This window comes from Calonectris borealis, chromosome 23, assembly GCF_964195595.1.
Source record: "Calonectris borealis chromosome 23, bCalBor7.hap1.2, whole genome shotgun sequence".
Classification (NCBI taxonomy): Eukaryota; Metazoa; Chordata; class Aves; order Procellariiformes; family Procellariidae; genus Calonectris; species Calonectris borealis.
This window is the reverse complement of record NC_134334.1, coordinates 5,075,754-5,092,277: the sequence shown is the minus strand read 5'-3', so window position 1 is coordinate 5,092,277 and position 16,524 is coordinate 5,075,754. Positions and strand designations below refer to the sequence as shown.

Here is a 16,524-nt window from a genome sequence, read left to right as displayed (position 1 = left end):
TACTGTTATATAACTGTGCAGCTTCGCCCCAGGCAATCTGCCAAGCGTGTTGGCCTTACATAAAATCATTCAACTTGCTTTGCTAGTCGTTATTTTCTTTGGCATTTCTGCTACCTGATCTAAACAGGACCTCTCTGCATCACCCTGGGGTGCCCAATGATCCAAATAAACTCAATCCATTTGCATAAGGTCTCAACCATAAGTTTTTGGTGCTTTGATATGAAATACAGTAGTAGAGATTTGGACTTCAGAGTTGCTGGTAAAACCCTTCAGCAGCTGTAAGCTAAATGATTTCACATTTCCTCCTCTTTGTGAATACACATCTGAAAAGGGAACAGCTGGAGCATCATCTGCTGCAGTCTGAACCACACAGAAAGCTTTTAATAGAGATCGTAATTAATACAGGTGTAGATAGGATTGATGCATAATAATAATTGGCAAAGACAGCATCTAATAGCAAACAGAGGAGAGCTCATTCCTCATAGCTGAGGAAAAGATAAAAGCTTCCAAGGCCCCAATTAGTGGGGGCTTGGAGTGAGACTAAACTCACTTTTGCAAAACACGTCCTTCTCCTGCTCCCATAAGTTTCAGTTATAGATCATCCACACAAGAGTGCAGACAAGCATAACTTAAAATACACGGGAACACAGAATTCTGGAGGTCACCTGGTTCAAACTTACGCTCAAAGCAGGGCCAGCTTCAAAGACAGATCAGGGGCTGCCATGCATCACTAAGTGCAGAGAATCAGAAACCTTGTTACAATGCCGGTCTATTAAGGAAAAGCTATAGGCTCTCACTTTTATATGACGTTCCAAAGAGAGAGCGCTTCAAGAGAGGAATTAAAACTTCCCCCCTTCAAACAGGTAAATAGCATGGGCAGCAATAGCAACAAGTATCTCTACTAGCTACTCAAAGCAAACTGGGAGTGGCTCCAGGAAAAAGAAAAAGACAGCGTATATGGCTTATTCAGTCCTTCAATCATTTGCCAAGAACTGGCCCCAGCTAGTAAGGATTACCTGTTCCAATACTCAAAGGAGACAGTAAACATGACTATTCCCAATAAGAGACAAAGATGACTCTTCTCAGTGTTGAAAAAAGAGAAAAAGCCCTTTCCTCCAGAATATTTTTTGTGATAGTTCCCACAAGCTAAGGCCTATCAAGAGTGTATTGGTCCCTAGGAAGTCATAACGACCAAAAAGCCTAAATGTGAGGAGACAATTTAAAAATTACACCTCCAGACACTTATTCAATTCACTTCGGAAAGTTTCTAAGTGGTGGAAATGAATTGCTGTGGAAGTTCAAAGGAACACTCAGGAGTCTTGAACATGTAAGGGTTTTTAAAAGAATAGTTTATCTTCCTGCTGCTGAAGGCAGAAGCCCAACTGACATGAATCCTTCCAGTGCAAGTCTGGAGCAAAATTTGCATTACATGTTTGCACAGAGGAATTGAAACTCAGATCACTGGTGTCAAGCAACATTGAATGACAGGAGGAGCAGTACTCACTTGAGAACACTAAAGAGCCCAGGTGATACAGATGTTGGCCTGACCATTCCTTCACCACTGATGGTCCCCAGCTGGACTTGTGGGTAGTAGACAGTCCGGAAGGCTAGCTTTGAAGACTGGAGCCTAGTCTTTATTACCTCTAAGGGACATGTAAAGATGGCACCAACTGTTCCTCCGCATCTGTAAAATACAATTTAAACAGAAGACAGAGTCAGGAAAACATAGCTGCACAGATGTGTCAAATCACAGCATATAAATAAAATCTGAAGACTTGTCTCCAGTTGTTCCACATTGTGGACAAATTATTAGGAAGCAGGGCAGTTTTGGCATTAGGCAAGGGAGACTGTTCCCAAGCTCTGGGGGAGGGGAGAGAAGGTTGGGAAACTGTTATAATGATTGTGTGTAGTGATGAGACTGGTAAACACAAAGATGATACCCAGAACTAACAAAAATCCCTGACTGACCATCTGCTGGTTCCATGTTCTGCCAGGACTTGGAATTCTGCCTGTATAAACTTCAGAGGCATCCATGTTTCAGAGGTTGTTGTCCTAAAACAGACATACTCTTGGATGGATTTTTCTTATGGGAAGCAGGAAGCTGGCAGATGAGAACAAGTCACTGGGGATTAGGACACTAAAGACTGAAAACACAGCAATATAATTCTTCACCATTTCAGCACTTACAATTAAAACAGCTGTCTACAGAGGTAGCAAATATCAAAAGTACACTAAGTTAGGCCCTCTTAAAAACAATGGATATCAACTACTTTTTTGGGGATAGGGGGAAGGAGCTGCAAGGATGAGAGGGAAGGTGGGAAAACAGAATAACAGGACAGAAAGGCTACTGAAGAACAGAATTCCGACACTCTGATAACAGAAGGACAAAAATAAAATACTATACACCCACACATATATTTGTGTGTATATATACATACACACATAGACACACACACACATATATAAAAATATATAAAGAAGAAATAAAAGAAGGCATATATTGATCTTAATGTAGTCAGACTGAGCCTCAGAAAAAGCACACCGGGCCAAGAATATAAGGTGTACGAGTCCCAATTTTCATTTTAGTCAGTGATCTGGAAAATGACTGGTCAAACCATTTCTCTCTCTGCTGCTGTTCCTCTTTGGTAATTGAATGTCCCTTTTGTCAAACTTTACAATTAAACATAATGTTGAGGTTGGCTAAAAGGCACTATATCTAAATTTTTCTAATCAAACACGTTGGGATTTAGGAAGACTTAACTAAAGCCTTCAGCTTTTTTCCAAGGGCATTTACTACAACTGAACCTATTGACTAGGAAATATTTTCTTTGTTTATACAAGTGTCAAAGCATGTGATTCCTTCAAAAACCTGTGTTTGCAATTTTCCTTAGAAACAACTCTTTGATGTTAATGTGAAATTGTAATTTAAGTAGTTTTCCATGAAAGGGAGGTGAATTTAAAAAAAAATTCCCATCCTTTGTCTTGCGCATGAAAAAAGCTTTGCTTGCTAGAGTCATAAGAAGTTTGCATGCACTAATCTGGGAATAGAGATCCATAAAAGGACATTAATAAAGGTACTAGCGCATATTTTCTAAAGCCCCATCTATACATGAACTATTTTACTAGGAGAATCTGTTTTTAAACACAAGGAAAACGGTAACTAAAGAACGGCAGAAAAACCCAAGCTATACATACATACTAGTATGTAAATGCTTTACCCAGTACAGCTTATTTTCCTTGCTGAAACAGAAACCATTCTTTGCCAAAACCCTGAAGCCCCTGCACTTGCACTAACAGCCTGGCCACTCTGTACAACCACAAAAATTAAGGTTCTTTATATGGTTCAAAAGGACACCTCAGACCACGTGGCCAGGGAATACAACTTCCTCACTAGTTTTCACGTTCTGCAAGATTCTGTCCAAGTACATGATCCCAAACGTTATGCTTTTCAGATACAAATGCATCCAACAAGAAACTGTTTTCACTGAGACTGGCAATATGATTTAACAGCATGCTTCAAGTTTCTCCTTTAAGTTCTTGCTTCTTCCTCGTCCCTGCTGAAAGGCGAAAAAACCTAAACTAGGGACAATCCATACATCCAAACTGACAGATACTATAGCAAGGAGCTTTGCCTTCACCCCTTGTAAACCACTTATGCTTTGACTGTTGAATAAAGTCACAAAGTTGTTCACGGAACTAAGTACACAGCAGCTGAAGTTGTGTCACTTGGCTCAAAAATGGCAGTGTTCACAGAGACCTTATCAGGCCTCTGATTATTTTGTGTACTGAACCAGGGCTTGGACACAAGCCTTCTGTTGTGTCAATACTATTCTGGAGGACATCGCTTCAGTTTATCCTCCTCTGTTTTGTCAGGTGCATCTCACATTTCTCTGAAATTAGATCTTGGGAGGGAAAGAGAGGTCAGGAATGGCTTCTCCAGCAAAACCTTGCCTGTTCCCACAGCTCACACTTACAACTCGGAGCAGGACATATTTTGACGATTCCTCTTGCAGATCCCCACTACCACCTTTCCTACGATGTATATCCAATACAGACACAAGTATGTATAATTAACACTTCACTAATCAACATACTCAAGAGAAATTTTAAGTCTGTGGGAACTCAATGAAGAGAATTTGATTGCCTTAATTCCCAATTCATTTATCTACCAACGCTCCACTACTGTGTACTCAGTCTTCAGTCCTCATTTATTTCACATTTATGAACATTAAAACAATACTTTCACGGTAACAATTCATAAATCCAGAATACCAAAACTCCATTTGCTGTTTCTGAAGTACCAGCTGCTCAGTCTAGAGTGACATCTTGCCATACAATTTTTAGCCTTTCTGGCATATTCCCTCCTGCATCAGCTGTCTTCTTGCCTCCCTAGCCCACTCCTTGCCTTTCATCCTTTTAGTTTGATAATCCAGTTAATTTATGCAGCCTTTAATATTTAAGTGCTTCTGGTAATGCATATGTAATCCTCTGATATTCAACACAATGAGTTAATACCTGCATCATCAGTTTTAACAGCACAGAGTTTATGCTGTCAGTGTGACATTTAAGAAAAAAGCATTATCTAACAGAGCAATTCTCAGAATGTCAACAGGGTGCATACATTATGTCCCAACTATAAATACGCAGCAAATAGTTCAAGTAAGGACTCTGATGTATTGGGCAGCTTTTTCAGATGAGCTGATTTTCCTCCACATGGGAATTCTATGCCTCATACCCTGTGTTGCTCTATTCCCTGTAAAGATGGCTGAAAAATAACACATTGTGCATAAAAGAAACACTTTGTATTCCTAGGGTGTTCCAAATGCCTACATCTGGGAAGAAAGGAAAACCAACCAGCCTTCCTCAGCTACATAAACAGTCATAAACCCTGAAGGATTCAAACTATGGATATACAGCCAGGTAAATTTCATTTGGGAAAATCTTATGCTGCAATCAAGGGAAAACCTCCCAGTCTTCACACGGGTTTGAGTCAGGGTTTTTTTTGATACATAGTGCAGAACTACAGTTCCAGAAATGTTAAGCAGTGTTTACTACACTAGCCTCTTGCAAAAATCCCAAAACAATGTCTAAATCTGTCCTTAGTCAAAAGATAGAAACCTCCCCAGAAACAAAACACTATGGTAGAGTATCTTCAACAGGTCCATGGCAAGCACGTAACAAGAGGTTCCCAGCTATGCTCTGCGTGTATCACAGACACAAAATCTCTTTAGTGTGAGGCACCCAACAATTCATCAGCTTTGGCCTGTCACTTACTGCCAGAAAAACAGTATTTGTACTTCAGGCTTTGAATGCCTCCTCCAGTTACATGACGGGCCAGGTATATACTGCCATTAGAGCGCTAAAATACAGTTCTCTGCTCTGTGATGTCCAAACAAAGGAATCAAGGAAACTCTTGGTCTGAGAGTATGAAACACACTTCGTGTTTATGGAGATACATAATGTACTATACATCAAGAGCTGCAGAAAAATTATTTACTTCCATAAAAAGAAAACACAGTTTAAAAAACATGCCAAGGATGTAAATATCAAAATCCAATTCCAATTTTTCTCCTGCTGCCAGCTTTCTATCTTTACAAAGTCCACCCCCGATATACCAATGACTTGTATTTGATATAAACTCTCAGCACCCACTAGCACAATTGATATAGATGCCAAGAATCTTAATTAAGAGTAGGGCTTACTACTTCTGTCCTAGATTTAATCACTGAGCAATATTCTTAATACGAATAACACCACAATGCTGAATGTTATAGGAGTTCGGCAAAAAAAAAAAAAAAACCAAATCAAAAAAAGCATCCATATCTTTAAAGATCTTTCAGTAGAGTACCACTGACTCTACCAAGATCAGGAGCAAAGATGATGAGCTGCTTGGTTAGAGGAACCATAACTTATAACCCAGCCTGACACGTTTTGCTGTGTGAAATTACCTCTTCCTCCCCAAAGGACAGCAACTACTCTCAACATTTATCAATGAATTTTTGACAGACAGGAGTCAAGTCAAACACTTGCAAGAGAAGTATTAGTGCAAATAGTCTGGCAACTATACTTAATGGACCACTTTAAGAACCACGTTGACAAGTATACGTCAATTCACACTTCATGGATAGCACCACATACGGCTACACCTTGGGAAATAATTTGGTACTATTGACTGGACCCCTCTGATGGATTCAGAAGCTTGTAGAGCTCCCCGAACACAGCTATAAGACTCTGAATTCAGTGGGACAGCCAGGGATACAGCTAAACCATGGCACTAACAGTGCAGAATATTATTTGCTTTCCTGGTTGCTGACATAGGATCATGCCCATGAAGGCAGATAAGGAAATCCCAAAGTGAGCAGTATATTCACAGCAAGTGTGACAAGTTTTAAACGAGATTGTATTTGCAATAGGAATTTCATTCTGTTTTTCTGAAACGTGCCACATGCTCTAGCACAACATGGATAGCATAAACAGCAAAGCAGGTTTTTTATTTGATATTTCGTTACTGCATCAACAAGACTGTAAACAAAACAAGCTGCTGCGTTCTCAGATGCCATAGGAAACTGAGTACCAAAACAGTATAGACTGTTCCTAATGCCTTAATTTTGAGTTATTAAGTATTCAATAAATTTCCAGCTAATAATGTTATCATCAGGTATAGATATTCCTGTAAGCACTTACTATGTTCCTTGAGCTGATGATACACTGTTAGTGAATTACATAATGCACATGAGAACCTAAACTAGGTAGAGGGCTGGAAGACAGTCCATCTCGTCATCAACTCTGGCTGTCCTGGACCACGCACAGTATAGCAGACACATACACTTCAGGTGAAGACTGCTTCTCTCCATTTCACAAATGGAAACATTATTTCCCAAATGGTTTGTCAGCATTAGCACATTGCTTAACAATTAACACCTGTGGGAGCAGTATACCAGTCCCTTTCCCTACAACTTGTTTGGTTACTAATTTGGGGAGTCACTTTTCTTTAGTTCTTGACCTGAACTAGACATTCAGGCAAATTCAGGTCAAATTCAACACTTCAAACAAGGCTCTCAGCAACCTAATGCATCAAACACCTCTCGGCCGTGACTGAGACAATCAACCTATGCCCACGGAGAAAGATGTCACCATATCCTCAATTCAAAGCAGTTTGATATCACCACCCTTCCCAAAGTATGCTTCCAACTCTTTTACAGGTGGCTTAAGGAAGCTTTGGTATCTAAGGTTGCTTTTCAAGGAGTTATGGACTTAGGCCTCAATACCAAGACAGAAAAAATGTCACAAACATGGTTTTATTGAAATAAACACTCCCCTCAGTTTGAATCAAACGTACAAATTCTTTAGTAAGAATTCATATCACACAGCACCTCTATGAAATCAAGATAAAAAAGTCTGTTCCCAGTTTTTGCTCTTTGACAGTTCTATGAAGGGCACTGCAGCCTCTAGATACCACTTCTTACGAAATCCCTGTGGTAAACAGGAAAGACAACATGGAGTAACCGCTGCTGCAGCCTAGTCCACAGTTTTTCTCACACAAAAATAAGCAACAACTGCACTGACTTCAGCAGGGAAGCAGGAACTTGTAAATATGCTTACATCTGTTGTGCAACTTAGGCGTCATTCTCTTTGCTGCTTCTAAAATCTTCCCTGCCCTCGGAGTCATCTTCCCATCAAAATGCCAAGACCCTTTTGATTGATGTTACTACTGTAAGCCTTAGAAGGAACTACAGAAACAAAAGGAAGCCAATGAGTCTGTCTGCCTATACGAAGTCGACTAATAGGAAGCAGTCTCATTCAACAACTGGAGAACACTATCTAATATTCAAGTGCATTTCATTACTCCCAGCCTCTGAAGTATTAAGCACTTCTATTCTGGCCATTAAGATTATCTGAGGCTGGCCTGCCTTTTTTGTGCACAGATAAGGGTACTGTATCACAACTTCTTAAGCTGACACTGCACCCCATCCTCACCTTCACAGGAAGCTATCGTAATACCAATAATGTCTCTACCAAAATTACTTCAAGCGAATGGGCTGCTCTTGCTTTATCTGCAAAAAATACTTTACAACTGAACAAAGGTTAGCATCTTACAGAACTTATAAAGTATTCTGAGCTTCCAACACTTTCTTCTGCTGGAGGGGTAATTTTATCCAAGGTCCTGGTTCTGCAAACAACTTTATGTCACGATACAACCCGTTTATTATAATAGGGTTCTCTGAAAGAAAGTGCAAAGGTAAAGGTATTTGAAGGACTGAGGAAGGACCTCAACAGAGACTATTACTCAAGCACTAACACACTAACAATTCTTTCTAAAATTCCTTTGATGATGTAATAGATGTAGCAAAATATTACCACAGCTGAGCTCCTTTAATCCGATTTTACCACTACTACTACTAAAAACCGAAATGCATAAGGCAGACATGGCACAGAGCCTGGTATCTAATGTGAGTTGGGTTTCTAGCTTGCCTATCAGCTGGCTGGTCCAGCACCCCTCCAAACACATCACGTATTTCCTACTGCATTTCTTACAGGTAGAGAAAGGTGTTTTAATAGCTTGGGCAACAGTTCAAAACTGATGTTCAATTTCTTCTTGAATCCAGTGAGTCCTAAGAAGTCTGCATTTCTCACTTGGAAAGCATTAGTAGATATGTACACACACGGGATACGGAAGTTCGGGGTCTTGAACAGGGAACCGCTCTGAAATAAACTGTTTGGATGGTGGGTTGGTGGAGGACCAAACACTTTAGCACTGGCTGACGCATGAGAAAACTAAATTTGCTGTCTCATTTTGCTGTAACATCACAGCAAGATAAATGGTGGTACACTTTTCCATGTCTCTGTAAATAACAAGATATGCAGAACAAGAATGAGGTCCAGCAACGAACATTTAAAGGCCTCTATGCTCTAAAAGACCATCTCTTTCCTCTGTGCTGTATTTTCATTGCTGCTTTAGATCAATCTTTTTATACCAGAGTGGCCAGGGGGATATTCCCTGCTGCGTTTCCAATCTTTCCCCCCATGCTCTCTCAAAAACAGATCAGACCTGGTGTCTTCCTAGGCATGCTGCAGAAAATGGTTGTTTACTAGGATCCTCAGAGAAGGTAGAGGGTACATTAAATGAGTAAGGAAGATGCTGATCACCCACTACTAAACTAAAACACTGATGAGTTTAAAATTCCTATTTATTTATAGTCTGATGAGTTATGTGAGGACACCTAGAGTTCTAGACAGGCATTTTTACTATCCAAACAAGTTGCACGTGTACATTCAGGTCCAGTTTCTGTCACAGGCTCCAGGTACTACTCTACTGCAAGTGGGGGAGGCAGGGGAAAGCGAGGACTTAAAACAACACACAGTATCCAAGTCAGCAGAAGAAGGGCAGCGTCTCTGAAAAACTTAGCTTTGTTGGGTTTAATATTACATTAAATGAACTTACTGCTCCAGGGACTTGTCAGAGGAGACTGAAGCCTCCTGTTTAGCCACAGAAGAAACAATAGTCTACTATTAAACAGATTTAAACTAACAATAGATTTCATGTTGGCTTCCTAACTATTGTCAGCTGACAAGCACTACAGAATATTCCACTACTTAGATAGTTTAAGCCTTTAAAAAAAGATTAAAACAAAAAAAGATATCTGATAAGGACAGAAGTGCATACAACAGCACTTACTATCTGCATACAGATAATTATTTAAAATTTATTTTTAATTTACACCATAAAATAATCTTACTGGACTACTATTAAAATTACTGTAGTAAGTTAATTAGGCTTTTGGGGAGGGTTTTTCGTTTGTGGGTTGGGGTGGGTAGGGTTGTTACTTTAAGCTTTTAACACAACAAAAATAAGAAGTTTACAACTCCTTGCAAGAACTTAAAAGAAGTGGCCTGGCATGCCAGGTCACTTACTCAGCAGTACCAGGACCGTCTCCAACTCTCCCCCCATCCCTTTTTCCTTTTTGGAGTACTTGCTTTTTTGTATAATTATACAGATCAGGCAGTTACACAGCCTCCATTATTTAGAGCCTCCACTACTAACTGTCACCTACGCAGAGCTTATTAAAGCGTTGCGCAAATACGTTCCTTTACAAAATCAAGCTATGGTCCATCAAAAAGCATAAAGCTTGCTGTCTGGACAATGCTTTTTGGATGACATCCCTCGGTTCCTGCTTGATTCAGCAGAAGCCACATACGAGGGCAGGATTTAGAGCGAAGTGTTTCACTTAACAGAGCCGGGTGCCACAGCTATGTATGAATTATATATAGCTAAATGTCACAGCAGCCCAACTAGCCCTGCCCAGCGCTGACCTCAAGTCGCACCATGATCCTTTCTTACCCTTCCTGCTTGGCTTGCGAAGGATGTATTTTCTAATTCTGGAAGGGCTCCCTCGCCTTGCCTCCTTTACACGGACAGCGAGGAGGAAGCTTCCCGGCTGTCGCTGCAACGGGTGTTCAGAGAGCGGCCGGTTTGTGAGGGAGACGGCGGAAAAGCCGCGGGCTGCGCTGGGCGCCCACAGCCCGTCTGCCCGTTGCCCGCCGAGGGGGCAGGCCGCCGGTCGCGCCGCAGCCATCCCCGCCGCCAGCCCGGCCCTCACCCGCGGCAGCGGCCGGGCACCCCGGCGGGGATCCGCCACCGCGTCCCTCTCCGCGGGGCCCGCCCCGGCGGGCGGCAGCCCCTCCACCGCGGCCGTAACCCGGCGCCCAGCCCAGCCCTCCGCCGCGGCGGCCGCACTCACCCCCCGGCGAAGAGGTGCAGCAGCGTGTTCTCCTGCGGGGCGCCCGCCATGCTGCTGCCGCCGCCGCCGGCTCGGGCTCCGGCTCCGCCAGCGGGAGCTGGAGGCGGAGGCCGGGCCGCGGCGCGCACGTGACGCCAGCGGGCGGCGCGTGATGCGTCAAACGGCGGCGCGTGACGTCGCCGCGGGCAGCAGCGCCCCCGCCGGCGTGGGGGGGCTCGCTGTGCCTCACCGTGGGCGGGTGGAAGGCGGGCGCGGGAGAGCGGTTCCGCGGGCGGGGAGGGTCCCGCAGGAGCTGAGGAGGACCTCGCCTCTGGCCTGCTTGAGAGCGGCCTGCCCGCCTCCTTGGGCCTCACAGCCTGAAACAAGATGGCGTTGTGAGGCAGGGTACTCCTAGAAGTACCCAGCAGATTGCCCCTGTGGCCGGTCAGCGTAAGCGCAGGCACCAGAAGTGACACCCACCGTGTCCATGTAGACGCAGTCCTGTGCTATCACCTCCATCTCCGTGGAGCTCACAAAGCCGGTTCCTCGGAGCGTTTGAGCCAATGCTAAAGCTCAGGTTCGCTTTGGGCCCACGTTTTTCGGTGTATACCTGCACTCGGGGAGAGGTGTAAGGTAAACCGGCACATAGGGAAGAAAGCTCAGGCTGCCGCAGGCTCGCACAGCTCCATCGCTGTAAACCCCGCTGTGGCAGCAACATCTCCTTGCAGATAAGCTGGCCTTTCACAATACGTTCTTGAACCCCACCCTGCAAGGGTGGATGGGGTAGGCAGCTTATTTAAGGTGAGACCCTGCAAGAAGGGCATAGATACGCCAGATGGGCCAATGGCGTGGACACGTGGAAACGTATGACAATCGTGCCGTGCTGTAGCCTGTGCTTTGGCATGTCTGAATGGTGGGATCCGGTGAGCAGTATGGAAATAGTCCTTCTCCCTCCCTAGTCCCCAAGGATTCCAGAAATGTCAAGCTCTTGTTTATGCAAATGGCTCTTCTGTTTTTATATTAAGAACAGAGGAAATATCTCAGTTATTTGACTAATCCAATAAAAAAAAAAAGTACTGTTTACATATTCAAAGCCTGCAGCTTTCCTGCAGTCCTTTGAATGCCCTGGGGGAAAGCTCAGACATCTGCACTGCCGGGTAAGTGATCCGCTGAGTATTTCTGAGAGGTCACTCAACAATGATCTTCAGAAGTATTTGTATTTAAGAGACACGTGACATGAGGCTTCTAAAATTTACACTCTCCTAAAGTCAGTGGAAGAACTTTGGCCCAGGGCAGTGATTTACACTCATCTGTAGGATAGATGCCATCAATTTATATGCTGCGGGTTAATTTCACAGCCAGGACATTTACGAATGTCTGGCTTTTAACATCAAAGTTAAAATCCTGAGGAAAACATTAAAATCTACAAAAAGACCCTAGGTCTGCATATTTTCCATATATACGAGTTTTCTATTATCCTTGACAGCAGGCTTGAACAAACAGCCTCCTAGCTTAAATTCAGATCCAGACATGAACTTCACTCCTGCCTTATGGCACAAACCAAACTTCCCCGTCCTAATACTGCTAAGCGCTGGAGTTTGAAATTTGGGTGTGCACGTGCCCAGCATTTAGACTTCAGCCTACTCAGAGGAAAAGAGGCTTAAGGGTTAAAAGAAAGAGATGCAGCAATACCTGGGTCAGTGCTGTTTGGGTGTGCCTGTCCTGGATCCTCAGTCTCCAAAGAACAGCCCTTCTAGACCTTTCTGTGTCTTTTTGAGGTGATGGTGATGAATCCTAAGGTGCTATAAAGAATTGCCTCTACGTGATCTTGTGTGGTGGCTGAAGAGTAATGATTTACTGAAACAGAATCAGTCTAGTGGACAAAGGTGACGGGATCCCTTGTCTACAGAGTTTGCCGAAAGTAAGGAATGAATACAGCATTATGTACAAATAAGATCTGAGGCAAAGTTACAGCTCTGACCACCTGGTCCCCATCATCCTGGGATCCTGAGGACCCCAAGTCATCATCGAGATTCTATAAAGTTACTCTTCGTAATGACCTAGAATATACCAGAGATCCAGGCAGCAACATGGATTTGCTAGTTGTAAATATATCAAGGACGCTGGGCCTGCCAAATGGTGAGATAAATGAGGAGTTTTCTCTAAAGCATAATCCCAACAAATCATGCAAATGAATCTAAGAATAAAAAAGTCTGCAGAGGAGATGACTTAGAAGAGAGCTGGTAACCATTGCAGGTTTATCAGAATGCAGATGACTCTATTAACATATCTCCTTTGTTTGCTTGAGGTATTGATTCAACCACCATGTGATCTTTGGAGGCCCACCTTGTTTATAGTGCCTCTCATCAGTCAAAAAAATCACTGACCTTATCACAATGACAAAAACTTCCAGGCAGGTATAAGCATTAAAAAACCACATCTATGGCACCTGATAACATCTACACAACCAGAACTGGCTGTAAGGACCCCTTTGCTAAGAATTCCAGCTGAACACAACAGTGGTACACATGCACCCTCCAAAAAGGTAAGGATTCACATACGCACATATAGATACACAGTGAAAGCTGGGCCAAACATTCTCACTTACACACATATATAAACTATAAATGCACAAAGGCAGGACTACTAGCCTTTCGTATTCACACACACAGGGTCCTATTACACATCCATACACATAGTACGACGGGCCTTGGCCAAGCATTTTCCCACATGCCCAAACAAAAAAGCTCCCCCCCGACATCAAAACCAGTTTTGAGCCCCAGTCTTATGCTCCCAGTTCCACAGAGGCAAAGCACCCTCCTCACAGTGCGCAAATGTGCACAAACATAACAGTTTGTGGAGAGAGACGCAGAGATATGCAGGTTATTTCTAGCCCACCAGCAAACTTAGGAAAACAGCTCCTGTATGGCCCGGGGGGGTGCCAGGCAGTCCTTCACAGTGTGGAAACAAGAAGCTTGACCTGAGTGACAGAAGAAAAGCTGCTTAAAGCAGGGGCAAAGGAAAGGAAGGAGAAATCAGCCTTCCTGGACAACAGCGGATGGGGTGACTGTGACATGGGAGGGAGAGGAAGGTGAGATGTTCAAGTAGGAAAGGTATTGGTCCGCTCTTTTAGGGGCACAAAGATGTGGGGGAAGCTGATCCTAACAGGATCTGACAGGCCAGAGTTGTGCAAGCTGTATGAAAAAGGATGGGAAGCTGCTATGGCAAGGGTGGTGGAGGAGAGAAGGAGCTGTGCCTTCTGGGCACAAAGAAGGAGGGAAAAATCGGTTTAAGTAACAGGAGCACATAGGGTCCTTCAGAACGTGCACGTGGGATGGGTGTCCTCTCCCTCGGTTTGTTTTATGCTGTTGCCGCTCCTTTGCTCTTCCCCTGCCCTTATGCTGTGCACATTGAAGAACTCTTGCAGCTGTCAGTTGGCAACTGGGCAGTGGGCTTTTCTGCAAGGCAAGGGGCCAGGCAGGAGCAAGAGCTGCCGCCAGGCAGGAGGGAAGCGCCAGGGCCCCTGTCTTGGGCGGCAGCGCATGCGGGGGGTGTGCAGGGGGCGTAGGCTCAAGACAGCCACTCATCAAACAGCTTCCCAGAAAACCCTCTGGACAAGGGTTTCTAGCAGGGCTGCCTGTCATCTGAGATCTTGGGAAGGATACGTCCAGAGCTGTGTTGTTTTTAAACACTGCCATTTGGAGCCGGTTCACTGACTGGCATGGCCGGGTTATGTATGCAGGAGGGAGGTCATGTTACAACTCTTAACGTTAAAGCTGTAGGGCCTGACTGCCACTTTTTCTGTTTCCATGTGGGCTAGGCTGAGGTAGGACAGATGAAGGTCAGCAAACTTTATACTGTTTATAACTTTGGTCTAATATACGCTCTGCATCAACAAAACAAAGATGGGCAGCAATAGAAAATAGCCGTAATGGCAGACTGCAGCCCAGCACCTCCCTGTCTGCCCCCTGTGTGAGATTTACGAGGCCTATGATGACTTCTTTAAATACTCAACTCTTACAGAGGCATCTACACTCACTTTATGCCTCTTGGTAGTGCCAGAGAGACATGCAGCAGCCACTGAAGTTTGGTACTTGAGCTCTCGTAATTCATGTGGAAGCGATTTGGGAGATGTCTGACACTTTTCTGCTTAATTCTCTATTTGCTGTAGGGTATGAGACCACATATTCGAATTTATCCCCACTAAGAATGTTTAGGAACAAGTTGCCAGCTATGAGAATTTATATAACGTCAGTAAAGCAGCTACAGGCTACTTATGGACAGCACTGCCTTTAAAGAATGCTAATTAAAGGGGAGGACCGTACTGTAACGGTTCCATACTGGTTGGAATCAATATTTTGATTAAAACTGTACCTTTTCACCTGATACTGCTTATCTACACTAAAGGCACTTCTGAACGTGAAGATATGTCCGCAGAGCCCTCTGGTGGAAGCTCTCCCAGCTCTTCCCCACCATTATCAGCTTCTGAAAATGACATACCTTAAGACAAAAGTGCTCTTCCATCACCAAATCCGAGGTTAGCAGGGCCTTTGCTAGCTAGCCATTTTACTAGGTGATCAGTTATCCTAATGAAATTTACTGTTATTTACTGTTTTTACCTTATTTACCACGGCCAGCAGCATAGTAGAAGCAGTAAAAGACACTAATCTAATTGTCTTGCCAAGCTCATTAAGGAGTCTATTACACGTGATTCCAGCTGGGTGTCTTGACTGGGCAGCCTGAATGTGCTCCAAGCTGCACGAGAAGCCTGTTTGCCTGGGACCACTGTCGTGCCGACAGAACAGCAACGGGTTACTGGCTCCAGAGATTTATCCCACCTGCTTCTGCATTGGCTAGAAACTTTTTCCTGGAGCACAGTTCAGCCTAGTTTGTACGGGTGGGCCACAGGACGTTGTATACATTCACTGGAGCAACGCACAAGCTAAATTTGCACATCGTTCCTTAGCCTGTGAGGGTTGTCTACCTTTTAGGCTAAAGGATGCTTGCAGCCATGCTTGCCTTTACCTCTCATTCCCCAGCAGAGAGCACTGTAAGAGCAATGTTAGAAGCACAGCCACCTTAGAGCAGTGAGGAGTTAGGCATATAAGGTTTGATCTTGAACAGATCCTGCGCATGTTCTCCGACTGCACCTCCAGTTTTGCCTATATATGCCTATCATCCCCCTGGACACTTTGAAGATACTCTGTCTTGTGGCTCCTGCTCCTCTTCATGAAACATATCTCAGAGGGGAGATCAGTTCTAAAAAGCTCAGGCATCGATGACTTTCTGAAGCCCTGGAAAACAAAGCCAGTGGCACTGTTTGAGCGCCTTGCTTGTTTGAGCCAGACAGCAAAAGTATTACCTGCTTCCTGGCTGTCATCACCTTTACTTTCATTTTCTTCAGCGAGGTGGAATGAGGAGGTATATTTGCCTATATCTGCTTGCCTCAACATCTGTACAGATGGTCTGTGCAGTGGGCTGCCTCTCCTTCCCCATCACAATTTTCCAGAACTGATCTGAATTTGGGAAAAATATTGACTGTCCAATCTCCCACACTGCTTCACATGCCCAGTGGGATATTGTTAGAAAGTCAATCTCTTTCTTGCTTCAGCCATCCATTGAATTTGAGCTCTTAGGGTACCCCACACTACGATGTGTCTGCTCTTCCATCACACAGGGCACTTCACCTGTAGGAGCTGAAAGAAAGAGCACTGCAGAGTGTAGGTATTCAGTCCAGGAGATGCAGCTACAGGCAGGGAAATCAAAGAGGAAAACAGGTTTTGCGGTTATGCTATGAGCATATCAA

General features: G+C 43.9%; 1 protein-coding gene across 5 annotated transcripts in view; it reads right to left on the bottom strand.

Annotated features, from left to right (window-relative positions):
* SLC25A33 (solute carrier family 25 member 33) overlaps positions 1 to 11,132 on the bottom strand; it is a 30,354-nt gene extending 19,222 nt beyond the window's left edge. For 2 of the 5 annotated variants that reach the window (XR_012677066.1, XR_012677068.1), the window contains exons 1-2: positions 10,740 to 10,870; positions 1,505 to 1,684 (exon numbers count right to left, since the gene is read on the bottom strand). Coding sequence is in view for 3 of the 5 variants with exons in the window: in XM_075172435.1 (XP_075028536.1) it covers positions 1,505 to 1,684; positions 10,740 to 10,789 (230 nt within the window). In the remaining 2 variants the exon portion in view is untranslated. Of the gene's footprint in view, positions 1 to 1,504; positions 1,685 to 1,968; positions 2,102 to 10,339; positions 10,646 to 10,739 lie in introns of those variants that run through there. The other 3 variants (XM_075172436.1, XM_075172435.1, XM_075172437.1) reach the window with 3 other exon arrangements.
* Positions 11,133 to 16,524: the final 5,392 nt, after the last annotated feature.